This window comes from Syngnathoides biaculeatus, chromosome 2 (genome assembly GCF_019802595.1).
Source record: "Syngnathoides biaculeatus isolate LvHL_M chromosome 2, ASM1980259v1, whole genome shotgun sequence".
Lineage (NCBI taxonomy): Eukaryota > Metazoa > Chordata > Actinopteri > Syngnathiformes > Syngnathidae > Syngnathoides > Syngnathoides biaculeatus.
This window is the reverse complement of record NC_084641.1, coordinates 41,256,671-41,272,322: the sequence shown is the minus strand read 5'-3', so window position 1 is coordinate 41,272,322 and position 15,652 is coordinate 41,256,671. Positions and strand designations below refer to the sequence as shown.

Sequence of the window (15,652 nt, the reverse complement as noted above, 5' to 3'; positions counted from 1 at the left end):
CAAGAAAAATCAATAGTCAACACATAGCACCTAGAACCAGCCAGTGACACCAAATGGTCAAACACACGACATAGAATATGGAAACATCCAAAGCTTACCAAAGTCCCATAGGGAGGATTGTATAGGCAAAATCTTCATTTTAACAGGTGGCAGAGGAAACTCAGTTTTTAAAGATAAAATTATGGGGAGAAAATTAGATTTTGGGCAGTTGTTAAAGCTGAGCCTTTCCATTACACATCAATGACTGTAGCCAGCCTTTTAAAATAAAGATTTTGCCTTCATTAACACAGTTCATTAACAGTGTTTAGACTAGTTGTCACCTTCAGCCTGACCCCATGGACAGCACTCGTTCAGGACACCCAGCTTTTGGCCCAGTGCTAGGCCAGCTGGGTGGATGTGGCCTCAGTGCGTCGGTATCCTTCTGCAAGTGGGGCTGTGATCCCAGGATGACGACAGCACAAAACAAACAGAAATAAAGCAAACTAAAGGCAGAGGGGAAAAACAAAACCATGAAAAATAATCTGAATTGAAAAAGAAAGAATGGATGAAGAATGACACCTGATAGCTTCTTCCTCACACACTGGACTTTTGAAGATATATTTACATTTTATCCGAATATTAGAGGAGGCAGAGCACTTATTTTGCACCCTAATTTTGATCATTCAGTCTTTGTCCCCTGGTCAACACATTTAAACCATTTTGAGCCTGTGACTGTCCTTTGTGCAAAATATTTGGGGAATATGAAGCCCTCAGTTTCACCAACCTTTTGTTGAATTTTAAGGAACTTTTCTTTCTATTAGGCCATCATTTACTGCAGTTATTAATAGTAGTCTGTTTGCAGGAGTGTGTCCCATTCATTTTAAAATTGCTGTTCTGCAACCCATCCATCCATCCATTTTCTGAGCTGCTTATCCTCATAAGGGTCACGGGAGTACTGGAGCCTATCCCAGCGCTAATCGGGCAGGAGGTGGGTTACACTCTCAACTGGCTGCCAGCCAATCACAGGGCATATGGAGACAGACAACAGTCACAGTCAAAATCACACCTAAGGGCAATTTAGAGTCTACATTTAATGGAAGTTTTTGGGATGTGGGAGAAAACTGGAGTGCATGGAGAAAATCCACGCAGGCACAGGGAGAACATGTAAACTCCACACAGGCGGGAGTGGGAACTGAACCCCGGTCTTCAGAACTGTGAGGCCAACATTCTTACCAGTTGCAACACCATTCGCACTGTTATCCAACCTTTGATTTAAAAAAAGAAAAAAAACTGGGCCGGATCCCACTGTTTTGGCAAATTTCAGGCCGATCAAATAACTGCCTTTCCTCTGAACAATATTTGAAAAGATTTTGCATAGCCAGGTTGTGGAGTCGGTGAAATATTTAATAATTATGTCTTTCCCCCATTACTTTTTTAAGGTGTTTTAATTGCAATCTACAGCACTTTGGAAACGTTGTTTTTGTTTAAATTTTGCTATATAAATAAAGTGGATTTGATTGGATAGGAGACATGTTATGGAAAGTTGGCTTTTTATTTCCTGTAAACATATAGATGGGACTTTGGAGTACCTGCCCACATCTAAAATGTCAAATTAAACAATCATGTAAATCCTTTGTGATCTGCCTACACCTACCCACACAGGAAACTGCAATAGATCTTTGAATAAGCACTCACTTTTTCATAGTAGCTGCATACTCTCTTCCCACCTGCCTAGCTCCTGTGGTAATGTTAATAAACACATATTTGACAATGCCCCTACAATACAGGAAGGTGGAGTGTGCATTGGCTAATTTGCATGAAAGAGAAACAACTCTACCGAAATCTAGTCATTTTAACCAGGTAAGTGGATTTCAGTGAACTGTAATTCTTCATCCTTTATGTATTTTTAAGTGAAGAATGTCCTTTTATTAGGGCACATGGAAACTTTTTTAATTTGCTCCTCCCAATATATCTCCTTTAACATGTCATCTTTACTGGAGCAACATTTTATATTCAACACTGGATTCCAAATGAGACAGCCCCTGTTGTTCACATTAACACAGCAAAACAGACACAAATGTGCAAGAAAAAGATGCAATAACAGAGGGGTCATGAGGAAAAGAGTCAAGCAGATTCACACAGAATAACATGAGCTGGTTTAATGATGGTGCCCCACCCCTCTTTGCAAATCTATGTCAACAGTTTGCACTCCACAACACAGCACAGCAGAGGCAACACCAACCACCACAATTCATTCATTCATTTACTTATTTACTTATTTATTTTGCAGTGGGAGTGCTAGTGAAGACCAAACTTAACTTAACTTACCACTGGGTGCCTGTCACCCACCATCATTACACTTCAGTACAACATCATCACATTGCTGAGGTTAGACTTTCCAGAAGGAGCGAGCAGGGAGATGGTGGGGAAAAAGTGGGAGAAGATTTTCACACTTGACAAAACATTTGCTGATGGCTTGGGAAGCTGCACCGTCCTAAATGCTCCAACAGCAACAACTTTGAAGAATGTTACTTTGAATATTTATGTGGCAACTTAACGGTTAATACTAGAGAGAGCGAGAGAGAAAGAGACAGAAAGAGCGAGAGAGAGCGAGAGAGAGAGAGAGAGAGAGAGAGAGGGAGAGAGAGAGAGAGAGAGAGAGAGAGAGAGAGAGAGAGAGAGAGAGAGAGAGAGAGAGAGAGAGAGAGAGAGAGAGAGAGAGAACGCTTGATCTGTGTGTTTATATGGACAATTGACCTTTTGCTAAGCTACACCATGTAAATGCAGATTTTCCAGTAACAATGCAACACAAAATACCGGTAGAGGTAGGCAATGGAGTTTTATTATCAGTAAATTAATGTTTTTTGTTGTTGTTGTTGTCAGTGCATTAACCAAACTGCTAACATTATGCTACTAACGTGAGACCTCGTGATGACACGTGGTGCAAGGTGGCTAAGGTCATTAGTATGGTGCTCCTGGATGCAATGTTTCAATAGGCTTATTACTTTTTGCGTTTACATAATTGTAATACGAAGAGCAGTTAATCTGAGATTTATGGTTGAAATCTACGGTAACTCCAGTCTCCTTGTGTGGAGTTTTCTTGTTCTGCGTGACCTGCGTGGGCTTTTTCCCAGTCTTTTAAAAACAAGTGAGGTTCACCAAAGACTATATTGTACACAGTGTAGGTCTGAATATGCGTGTGAATGTTATTTGTCAATGTGCGCCCTGCAAATGAATGTGGTGGAAAAGCCTAGATGAACATCCCACAAATCAGTCAGTGTCTCTGAAGACTAAATCATGACAAGATGTGTGGAATAAAATGGAACTAAATGCTCTGCCAGAGGTTCAAAATGTACACTAACTACTACGATTGTTAAAAAGTGATGCATGGGGGTGACTTGCGGCAATTCACCATGCACTTTAAAGCCTTTCAAACTGGTTATCTTACTTTAGTTTGCTAGTCGCTCACAATGGTACCAGAGTACGAAAAGGGGAAACTGTTGCAAACAAGGAGGAGAACCAAAGACAACTAGTGGAAGGTTCTGATGTGGGTGATACGGGCATCTGCCTAGGGTGGCATGTTGATGACTCATTCAGATAACTCACTGATAACTTTGGATGAGAGATGCAGTATAGTACAGTACACAGTTACACAGTAACCCTAACCCTAATTGCAAAGACACATATAGTAAGCAAACAAATAATCAAACTCATATTCAGACATATGGACAATTTAGTCTTCAATTAACCTCCTGTGGATATTTTTGGGAATGTGGGAGGGAACCTGATTATCTGGAGAATGGTTGATAAAAATAATCCTAGTTTACTTTTGTTTGTTTGATAGTTCAATTTAAAACCTTTATGAATTTTCATTGACTAAAACTGGACTAAAATTATTATTATTTAGAAATGACTAAAATGTTACTGAGACTAAAAAGCATTGTTTTTAAAAAAAAAAAATCACAATGGTACCTCTGCTGTCACTTTGATAAGATGAATGTAGCCTTCTAAGGCTATATCCACATCTATACATACCCATCTTGAATATAATTTTGACAAAAATGGGATTAAATTTCTCAGACGTCAAAAGAATCCTGTTGAAAGTGCGATGGATTTAGCGACAGCAACTAAGAGTGTAGCTGTTAGCAAAAGGTCAATGATAATTGTGAGATCTTAACCCTTATGGTTGCCATTGTGTTTCACTCTGCATGGTAGTCATTGACAGGAGTCCATTCACAGGTTTTAGGTGAGGTGTTGGACACTGTGGAGAAGCATTTTTGTTCAAGAAGAAGGACGGAAGTCAGAGAAGTTTTTATACTTTTCAAGTGCCTCCTTATAGATTGTTATAATTCTGGAAAAAAATGTCATCTCTATCTGAAAAAAATCACTCACCAATATCCATCTCACAAAGTTTAAGTGCTTATGAAATTAATGATGGATATTCTCTTTTCTGGTCCTTCAAACTTGACACAAGACACAAGGAATAAGGAAAGAGGACATTGGAAGCCTAATATCAACAACAAAAACATCTTACAAGTCAGAGACAAGCCAAAACACAATTCTTTGAAACATCCCACAGCTCTGAGTGGTACTTAAATATGGCTCCAATCAATAAGTGTGTTAGTAAATGTCTCATCCAATTATTTCCTCAAATCATATTTCAAAATGTTGGATCAGGCAAGAAATTTGGTCCTGAAGTTATTTTTGTCACACATACAGTACAGAAGCCTCTCAGAGAAGGAAACCAAGCATAAAAGCTTGATTGATTGGGAAGTAAAAGAAAGGCATGTGTCCATTTCATATGGACAGATGCACAATGTGTACTCTATATCACACTTATGCAGTAGCATACTGTGTAGATGACAATTAGAAGCTAAATAGACGAGATACTAACTTAAGTATCATTTCATTAACAATGTAACCTCTCCCAATTGACAATAGAAAGCAAAATCATCAGATTTTATGCCTATCTCCTCAGCACAAAGTATATTCATATATTCTATTTTTAATATCCCAAAATATAGCTCAATTGTCTATATGTATGATGAACGCAAGTAGTAAAAGTATGAAGTAGGTGTTCATATTATTTACATGTATTAATTTTATTGTTTGAATACTGCAATTTTGTCTTAACCAAGGTGTGGTTGCAGGACTGACTAACCCCTCTCACAGAAAAAGAAATGCACTTACATCCACAATGAAGAAGTCCAGCCAACACCAAGCATTGGTGAAGTACTTGACAAAGCCGTAAGCAACCCATTTCAGCAGCATCTCCAAGATAAAGATGTAGGTGAAAACCCTGTCTGCGTACTCCAAAATGATTCGGATGGTTTTCCTTTGCTCAATATAGACATCCTCAAATGCCTTTGGGAGAAAGAGGAAACAAATATGTCACATGCAAGCATTATTTATAATGTGAAATGTGTCCGGCACCATGGCCAGCCATGATTAACATGGAGAATTAATTGCTGTGCTGTATGTAAGTAAGGTATTCTATAAATGCTGAAATATTTGCTGTGATTTAAGGAGCATTTGACATATTGTATTTAGAAATGAGTCGCAGTTTGAAAAATTATGCAGCCCTTTAATAAAGGAAGAAAAATAGCACTTCATTTGCCTCCAACTCACCAGGGCTCCACTGCTGAGGAGGATCATAAAGATGATGAGAGTCTCAAACCAGTTGTGCTCCACGATCAGGTAGCAGGTCTTCCTCAGGAACCACCAGCTCTTCCCCCACCCCATGGTGATGTCAACATCGCAGCACTTATACTTGGCCACACATGCTGCAAGCACACAGGGGATGATGAGGATTCCACTGTCAGCGACACAGAACAAGTGTGTTCAAGCATATTCTGTGCTAAATCGGAGATTACACCAGTTACAGCAGGACTGTCCCAAGTTATTAGTTGATTAGGTGCCTCATACCTCTGTGTATTGTTATCCATCCATTTTCTGAGATGCTTATCCTCACAGGGGTTGCGGGAGTGCTGGAGCCAATCCCAGCTGTCAACGGGCGGGAGGCAGGGTACATCCTGAAGTGGTTGCCATCCAATTGCAAGGCACATGGAGACAGACAACAGTTGCACTTACAAATTTAGAGGAAATTTAGATTCTCCAATTAATGCATGTTTTTGGGATGTGGGAATAAAGAGGAGTGCCCAGAGAAAACACTTCCAGGCATGGGGAGAACATGAAAACTCCAAACAAGGTTGGGTGGATTTGAACCCCGGTCCTCAGAACTATGAGGCCAGCGCTCTATAGCTGCTCCACTGTGCCGCCCGCATTGTTAAATAGGTTAAATTATTTAAAGAGCCCAAGTCCTGACCTCTTTAACTGACTTTTCTTATTACACTGAAAATTGATTATTGCATTAATCGCTGTATAATGACATTATGAGCAAAGTAAGGTCATAAAAATCTAGTGTCAATTACGGATTCCTACCCCATAAATTCAATACACACATAATGATAATTCAGCCACTTTACTTCAAAAGCCCAACTTCCAGGTGACCCTGTAAAATGATCCCGATTGATTATCCTGTGGTGTGGGGTGTGTTAAGAGTGATTTCGCCTCCCTGAAGTGTAATGATCAGGGTCAACAATTAGAAATGTTAAATGTGGTGGAGGGATTTGTGTTTTTGTCCATCTGTTATGGGGTGGTCTGGTTTGGAGGCCTGGTTTGATGTGGATTCGTAGTCCTCAATTGGAAATGAGTTAAAGTGCCTGCTTTACTTCAGTGGAGTTCAAGTATTTTGCAGTCTTGTTCACTAGTAAGGGAAGAATGGGGCAGAAGATTGTCAGGTGGATTGATACAGCATCGATAGTGATGTGGATTCTGCATTGGTCTGTTGTGGTGAAAGGGGAATTCAGCGTACTACTCAATGGATGTTGCCACTCTCACCTATAATAACGAGCTTTATATGCCCCCTGTGATTGGCTCACGACCATTTTAGGATGTACCCTGCCTCTCACCCAAAGATATCCAGCACACCCGCCACCTTAGTGAGGATAAGCAATAAGGAAAATGAATGAATGAATGTTTGTGTGTTTTTACATTATTTTTAGATGACGTAGAAAACGTTAAAAAAATGTTGGCTTCTTAGTGACCTGAATGACATTAAACAAACATCCTGTGCTGAGTTAACAGTAGTCATAGTCCTTTAAAAAGATGCTGGATATGCACACATATCTTGAGGGGATTTAGGGATCAGTGTCAGGGATAGAGAGAGTCAGAAAGTGATGATAAATAGTGGGCATGCTTGAGTGAGTCTTTATAATGAAACTGTCATTCACCCAGCTGCCCTAGCATTGTCACTAAGCCCAAGGGAGTCTTGGTGCTGCTGACTGAACGTAATGGGCGCCATGGAAGCAGCGGTCTCACCATCTGTCCAACATGCCTCTGGTTCCAAGTATTCTTCCACCGTCTCCACCACCACCACCTCCTCTATATCTGGCTTGATATCAATGGTGCTGCCCTCTGACGAACTGGTGTCATACAGCTGAACAGACAGTTGTTGGGAAAAAAAAAAAAAAACAAACGCCAACAACAGTGTTCAGGTCTCAAGGTAAAATCTCAAGTCTGTTAGGAAATGGAAATTTCATCATAGCCCATAGGTGTAGTACAGTGTAGTAAGTAGCAGTACATTAAATACTGGAGTATTTGTATTGCGGTATCATGCAACATCCCAAATGTTCTCTGAAGAATAATTTGGTGAAAACCCAAGTACATCATTACCAGTTTTTCAGTAACATGATAGTTGGAAATGATATCCAATTGTTGTGTATATCGCTGATGTACACTAATATGTTTGATTTTTGCACTAACTATCTTCCCTGATATTATATTAGGCCCCGTAGCTCAGTGGTTAGAGCACTGGTTTGGTAAACCAGGGGTTGTGGGTTCATATCCCACTGGGGCCTCCACTCCCTGAGAAGGGTTGCGTCAGGAAGGGCATCCGGCGTAAAAATTGTACCAAACATATGTGCATTGCATCTGAGATGACACGCTGTGGTGACCCCGAAAGGGACAAGCCAAAAGTACTTCTCTCTCATCTGCCATATACTTGTCATTTGTAATCAGTAGTTTGGACTGATTCATATGTTGTTTTAGTTTTGTACTTGAGCAATCATTGATGTTAAAAAGTGTGATGAGGACTGTGCATTATCTTTCCTTTATGGGTGTGTTTAAAAAGTGTTTTGACTGTTTTTTGTTCTATTCTATATTTTAAAAATAATGTGTTAAATTGTTATTTGTTTTTCAGTGGTGAGAATCTGGGAAATTAATTCAGTTGGAAATTATGTTTGAAATTCGACCAAATCAGAGTATAAACTCAACATCACACAATGTATTTTTGTCAAACCGAGTCACCACAGACGGTTTGACAACATAATCATATGAATGTGGCAATGGATGACTGCTTGTCAGAAAAGAGGCTCGAGTCACACTCACCTCTTTGCTGTTCTCATTATCTGACTCGCTGCTGAAGTCCTCTGTATTGAGGTTCTCAAAATCAGACTCCCCAACAGCAATGGGTACGCAGACAGTCAGGTTGGGGTTGTGGATGAATGACATGTGGTCTTCATCGATCATGTACTTGCCCACACTGCTGCCAATGCCACTGGTAGTGCCATTGCCATTCTTTGCATAGTCCAGATCTCGGTTTATGTCCACCCCTGTGTGATTGGCAATACAGTTCAGCTTCTTGTCATACATGTCGTCTAAAGGCTTCTGCTCGTCCTCCATGGGTGGTTTCCTCAGGAGACTGGCCAGGAGCAGTCTCATCTTGGCTTTGATCCATGCAATGCCTTTCTTAATGCGGATGACAGAAATTTGCAGGTTGTTCAGCTCTCCGTCATCATCCGTGGCAGCCAAATTATCTGCACTGAATGAGCTCAGCAGCAAGGCAAGGAAGAGGTTCAACACCTATGCAAGATGGAGAAGGGAAAAAAAGGCAAGCAAATGTGGATATTTGGATCATTGGCAGAAGGTATCGATCCAGTGGGGGGAAGGGAAATTTCAGGGCTGACAATACTGATATTTTGTTTTCAATTATCATGATATAGTGATAATGCCTTGTATTGGTGTCCCATGAAATATATAAATCATATAAATTAAATAACTCAACACAAAGGTACATTAACAGATATAGTGGGATACAGTATTTGTCTCTGCTGTAAATGTCCACCCTGTCAAATGAAACAAACAAATCCCTTGTCAGCTCATTATTCCTGAAAAGTGAGTGAGAGGTATTAAATTTCCACCCCACTGTTAGGTAGCAATGGCTAATACTGCCTTCACACCAAGTTTTTATGCACATTACTTAGTAGTTGGGCCATTTTCAAGTGACAGACATTCTGTCCACTGGACTGCAGTGTCTTAAACAATATCAGATCAAAGCCAAAAGGTAAGCCGAGCCGGATTGAGTTTTGTTAGGTGTACGGATTAATGTTATCTTTTTTATGCATATTTATAATTTTTGTGGTTCCTGTCATGATTACGGCTACCTCCTCTTGATTCCAGCCAAAAGAAAAAGAAGAATTTTCTTAGCATTGGCTAAATTTAACATTTGAGGGTTCTTTACAACCAGCATCAATTCCAAACCTCTGAACTACGATGTATGTGCTGCATGCGCCACATAAAGAAATCCAGATACCAGTTGGCAGACATAATTCTCCAAGAGTGGAAAAAACAGTATAACCCAAACTGTCTTTCTGGGGGCTCGCACCTCTTATTGTCATGGTAACAAACTATCTACTGTCATTTGCCCATTATTTCTTGGGAAGAGGAGGGGTTTCACACTTCCATGGGACAGAACCTCTCCCTCCTAACAAGCTTATTTAAAAAAAGCGGGGGAAAAAAGGTAATAGTATAAATTGTGTAAGAATTATTGATTCTTGGGATATTTTAACAAAAACATGTCTCCATGAAATTTGTAAACGTTTACAATAACTTCAAAAGCGGAATGGCCAGAAGAAAATATGTGATGCTCCTATTACCATCTTCTAGCCTTTTAAAAATATTCATTTGTCTGTTCTTTTAAGTGGGTGCTCTCTCACAATTATGTGATAAGTTGTGTACATACTCACCACCAAGTTGCCAATGACCATGACCATCATGAAGACGATGAGGCACATGGCCTGGCCGGCCACCTCCATGCAGTCCCACATGGTCTCAATCCACTCTCCACAGAGCACCCGGAAGACAATCAGGAAGGAGTGAAAGAAGTCATTCATGTGCCAGCGTGGCAGCTTGCAGTCAGTGTCGATTTTGCACACACAGTCTTTGTAACTCTTTCCAAACAGCTGCATGCCCACTACGGCAAAGATGAAGACGATGATGGCCAACACAAGAGTCAAGTTCCCTAAAGCGCCCACGGAGTTGCCAATGATCTTGATCAGCATGTTGAGGGTTGGCCATGATTTTGCCAACTTAAACACTCTCAGCTGGAAAAAGGGAGTTGGTGAAAGGGCATTAACGGGGTTATGTCAAATTATTAAAATCTACACTTAGCCCCGCCCCCAACAACACGTTCGTACTTTATAAATTCTATGTTTTTTTGCCAAAATGACCATTTACCAGTCGAAATGACCGTAGCACTGACAGACCCTCGACGTCTGCTAGGGCCAGCTCGACTAAACTCAGGGTCACAATGAAGCCGTCAAAGCAATTCCAGGCCTCTTGGAAGTAGTAATAGGGATCCATAGCCACAAGTTTGAACATCATTTCCCCAGCAAAGATCCCAGTGAATACCTGGCAGGATGGAAGACGGGAAACAAAGAAGAGTAATAATCAGAAACATGATGGGGCTGTAAAGACGACTTATGTGACAGTGAGGCCGGTCTTTACAGTACAGCAGTCACTCACATTAGAAAAATGTACGGCTGTGGTCAGTCATGCTGGCAGATACAGATACAGGTGTGATTAGGGATGGAATCTCAAGACCTTAAAATAACTTACTAGTTTAGTATAACATAACTGTAAATTAAAAATAAAATAAACAAATACATAACTAAAATAGAAAGCAAACATTTAAAACTGAGAAAGGATCATTTCAATTTCAACTGATATTAGTAGAACATGATATAAAACGGTATTTGAAATTTTTCATCAATAAAAATTCTTGATCTGACAAACTTTATCTGAAGAAAAATTAAATGCACTGGCCTGTCAAGGAATGAACACAAACGGTCTATACGCACAATGTTTTGAAAATACTGAAAGTTTAGTTTAACATAATCGGTGTTAGTGGCAACAAGCTAGTGATACATTGTAACAAACATTCCTGTTGGGAATCGTGATATATTATAATCTTGTGTAATTTACGGCGGTATCGATATTATCAATCCATTAATGAATGATAGCAGTACGTGATCTCTCTTCCTAAAGCATGTAGAGGGGAAAAATTTTATACTTTGAGATAACGCGCACCACGGGGAAAATGACCGTTACAACTTAGATCAAGTCAAAGTTAATCACAATCTCATACTTATAGTTAGTGGTGCAGGTGCACGCGTGCGATGCCATGACTGCCGTAAATAGGAGGCCGGCTTACTAGAACGCGCCTTTATGTGCATGCACTCAACGTATTGGGCACACCTGAATAAAGCAAAAAGGTGGATGACATTCTAACGTCTTTTTTTGGGGGGGCACGCCGTCACATAATCAACCAAAACTGCCTCGTGATTGACACATTAAGCACCCCTGGTGTAACTGAATTTCCTTTGACATGGCTCATTATGTTGATGACTTTCAACGTAAATGCGCTCACAGTATGTGAAGAAGCTCTGAACATGCGTGTTTGGCATCACTTCCGGACATGGTCAGTACGGTTAACTTGCATTTCCTGTTTCCAGGTGAAGACTGATTGTTTAGGAGCAGGCTTGTTTCGTTAACGTTTATTAAATAAACACATCACATCAGTACACAAAATAAGATACGTCTTTGAATATCTATTTTTTCTTCTCGTAACAAATTTTACACGCATGGTTTTTCGTGCTCGACTGTGCGAAGGCGCGCGAGTGTGGCCGCGCTCGTCAAATGTGTGTGACTAACTAAACCAAGCCAACTATGATTTATAAATTTGAAAGGTCGCTTGCAGCTTTGTTTGTTTTTTAAACCCACAATGATATCCCCATCTGTTTTTCTTGGTATAAAACTGAATTATTGCTTGCAGAATATCTTTGGCAATGCATGTTGAAAGCTAAATGATGCTCCCAAACAGTTTTAAGGTTAATGTTATTTTTTCTCCGATATTTGAAATACAGAATTAGCTTTTTGTGCACTGTATTGTCTGTGGTTTCATCCTCAATCAGCCTGTACCAAGGTGGGATTTTAACATTAGACACCATCTCATCCTGTACTTTCTATTTTGGCTTCAGACCAGACCTTTTTTACGAAAAAAAGAGAAATCTCATCCAGTTTCACGACTTTTTCTTCTATTATTCACATGCCCCGACATTCATTCAAGTAACAGCACTTTTTTTTTTTTTACTTTTACCATTATTATCGAGAGTAAACGTGAGCAGCATGCTCTACGTAGCCCAGACTGTGTGGGTGGACGGTGTTTGTAATTAGGAGTGTACCCCTTTAACAACTGAAGGGGGCAGAGTCAGATAAATGAGCAGGAGACTGTGTGCTTCCGTGTCAAAAAATAGAAAGGCTGTGGTTCACTGCGCTGGATTGGTCACCATAAATAGTAAGCAGGAAGTGTTGTGTGCTCAGAGCCAACAAAGCGAGTGTAACAGCGAGTCGATGCTCCTTGCTATTACTACTCCCGCCTTTGAGCAAGCAAAACAAAATTACCAATATACAATGTTCAAGCGTTTGAGCCAGAATGCACACAGGCGGAAGTCAACGTGTATGGAGGAGCTTGGTGTTGATGACGAACAATAACAGTCCCATTATATGGACCGCGCAGATTTGATGCTTTTGTGAGGAGTTGGTTTCAATATAGAGATCATACAGCAGGCGTGGCCAGACTTTTTTTTTCTTTACCCAAATTATACTTTTCAAGCACTCTGTTTCTCGCGTTCGACCAGTGGCGGGGATGGGGAGAGAGCTCAATGGGGTTAGGATGCATGCATCGCCATAAATAGTAACCGGGAAGTGTTGTGTGCTTACACGTATATATCCATCCATTCATGTTCTTAGCTGCACGATAGTCGCAGGAATGGTGGAGCCTATCCCAGCTGTTAACGGGCAAGAGGCAAGTTTACACACATGCAGACATGGGGAAAACATGCAAACTCCACACACGGAAGTCCGGGATTGAACAGCTGCACCACCCTCATAACGTATGTTGTTGCTTATACAGTATTAGGACAAGAGGCTATAACTCAGCAGCTAATAACCAGTAATGATAGATGCGTGCAAATTTCCCCTGCTGGTGAACGAGCCCCAAGTGTGACAGCCACAGTTGTATCCTGTCAGGTTAACCCCATGGGAGGTTAAAGAAGGAGAAATTTGGGTGCATTTTCTCAGTTTTGTTGCACAACACGTCGACAGCTTGGCTTAGCTAGAACGAATGATCTGTAATGCTAAGCACCGGCGACGTCAGCGGCGGAGTCAAGGATGTTTCTTCCACGTTTGGCTGTGAAAGCTGGCACACATCCAGATATTGCTTGGATTTCAAAAGTGTTCTTCATTTTCAATTTTTATTTTCAATTAATGTCCAAAATATATGTAATAATAATATTACTTCACATTGGAGGGTTTATTGTACATATGAAATTTGGAGAGAGGCTTCCTTTAACATTGCAAAGAGAAATTAAGCAGTAAAGCTAGAAAACTGTTTACAGCTAACCATGCTAAATCAGTCTTGGTTTCAGGCGCTAACCAACTAGAAAGTGAATATCCCCCTGAGTAGACAACTATAAACGTGTTCACAGTAAGTGGCATGGTGGCACATCTGGTTAGATCGTTGACCTCAAAGTTTTGAGGACCGGGGTTCAAATCCTGGCCCCACCTATGTGACACTCCAGTTTCCTCCCACATCCCATAAACATGCATTAGTTGGAGGTTCGAATAATTGGCCCTAGGTCTGATTGTGAGTGTAACTGTTGTTTGTCTCTATGTGCTCTGCAATTGACTGGCAACCAGTGTACTTTGCCTCCTGCCCGATGATAGCTTGGATAGGCTCCAGCACTCCCATGACCCTTGTGAGGAAAAACGGCTCAGAAAATGGATGGCTGGACTTTCACAGTCCACACCCACCAAACATCATCCCTCTGACTACTCTCTCACATTGACTTGTCTTTACACAGATATTCTTTAGCAGGGATGACCACACATTTTTGCCCGGGGATGGGGGGTGGGGCTGAGTGTATTGTCGCCGTGATGTGTAGGTGTAGGGGATGGCCGGGGGTTGCATCGCAGCGACTGTCATGGAGAAAGCAAAACACATATGGTAAATAGGAATCCAGCTTGCTAGAACACGCCTTTATGTACATATGCACACCTTTAGATGCACATGCACAGCGACGTGTCAGAAGAGGCCAGGAGTGGTCAAACCAAATTTTCAATCTACCAGTGTGATCTACGTATTGACCACAACTCAATCAAGCAATGAGATGGGTGATGTTTTTTTTTTTTTGGGGGGGGGGGGGGCATGGATTCGAGATCAATTATAACTGCTGTATGAAATACTTATCCAGTCTTAAACACCCCCACCATCCCAGTCCCCATGAAACCTGCAATATCAGGTATGAATGATTGTAGGCCTGCCGCCCTGGCATCTGTGGTCATGAAATACTTTGAACACCTGATCCTGAACCATCGCAAGAGTGTCGCAGATCCTGTCTGGTGGACCCTCTGCAGTTCGCTTACCAACCAAATGGGTCTTTGGTGGGCGCAGTCAACACTTCATCCGAGAACACCTTAATGGCACAGTGACCTACATGAGAATCCTTTCATGGACTTCAGCTCTGCTTTCAACACCATCACTCCCCAAACTCCTCTCCTCCATTTTTAGCTCAAAATCTCACCTGTTATCTGCCAGTGGAGTTCCAGCTTCCTGATGGGCAGCACACAGCAGACGAGCCTGGGGGACACCACCTTATCCACAAGACCCAACAAGACCGGGGTGTCCCAAGGATATATCATCTCTCTGCTGCTCTTCTCTCTCTACACAAACGACTGCACCTCAACACAGCCAGCTGTCAAACCCCTGAAGTTTGCAGACAACACCCCAGTCATCGGCCTAATCAAAGATAGTGATAAGTGTGTGTACAGTGTCGTGAAAAACTATTTGCAAATCTATCACACACAAAGGTTTGAAATCATCAAACCAATTTTACAATGACTCAGAGACAGCTCAAGGAAATACAAAATGCAGTTTTGAAATGACAAGTCAACTTATTACGGCTCAAAAAGGATCCAAACCTTTCTGACACTCATTGAAAATGTAATTGCCCCCTGAACCCAAAAATGGGTTTTGCCATCTTTGGCAGCAATAACTGAAATCAAGTGTTTGCGATAATTTGTAATGAGTCTTTAACATCACTCTGAAGGAATTTTGTTCCACTCTTGCCAGAATTCTTTCAACTCCACCATATTGGGGGGTTTTCCAGCCTGAACTGCCCGTTTACAATCACGCCACAGTCTCAATTGGATTTAAATCCAGACTTTGATTTGGCCACTCCAAAAACTTTTTTAGCCATTCAGAGCTGGTGTGGGG

The 15,652-nt window shown here is 41.1% G+C and overlaps 1 protein-coding gene and 1 long non-coding RNA gene across 12 annotated transcripts in view; one reads left to right on the top strand and one right to left on the bottom strand.

The window, feature by feature from the left end:
• Window positions 1-15,652, bottom strand: part of scn8aa (sodium channel, voltage gated, type VIII, alpha subunit a) — a 177,929-nt gene that overhangs the window by 55,139 nt on the left and 107,138 nt on the right. For all 11 annotated transcript variants that reach the window (XM_061805759.1, XM_061805682.1, XM_061805672.1 and 8 more), the window contains 6 exons: window positions 10,555-10,728; window positions 10,065-10,421; window positions 8,428-8,901; window positions 7,360-7,477; window positions 5,608-5,762; window positions 5,170-5,343 (listed from right to left, as the gene is read on the bottom strand). In XM_061805759.1, the coding sequence (XP_061661743.1) occupies window positions 5,170-5,343; window positions 5,608-5,762; window positions 7,360-7,477; window positions 8,428-8,901; window positions 10,065-10,421; window positions 10,555-10,728 (1,452 nt within the window). The remainder of the gene's footprint in view (window positions 1-5,169; window positions 5,344-5,607; window positions 5,763-7,359; window positions 7,478-8,427; window positions 8,902-10,064; window positions 10,422-10,554; window positions 10,729-15,652) is intronic.
• Window positions 502-5,749, top strand: LOC133492936 (uncharacterized). Its single transcript, XR_009792805.1, has 3 exons — window positions 502-5,226; window positions 5,330-5,458; window positions 5,611-5,749. It is a non-coding gene; the product is annotated as an uncharacterized LOC133492936 (long non-coding RNA).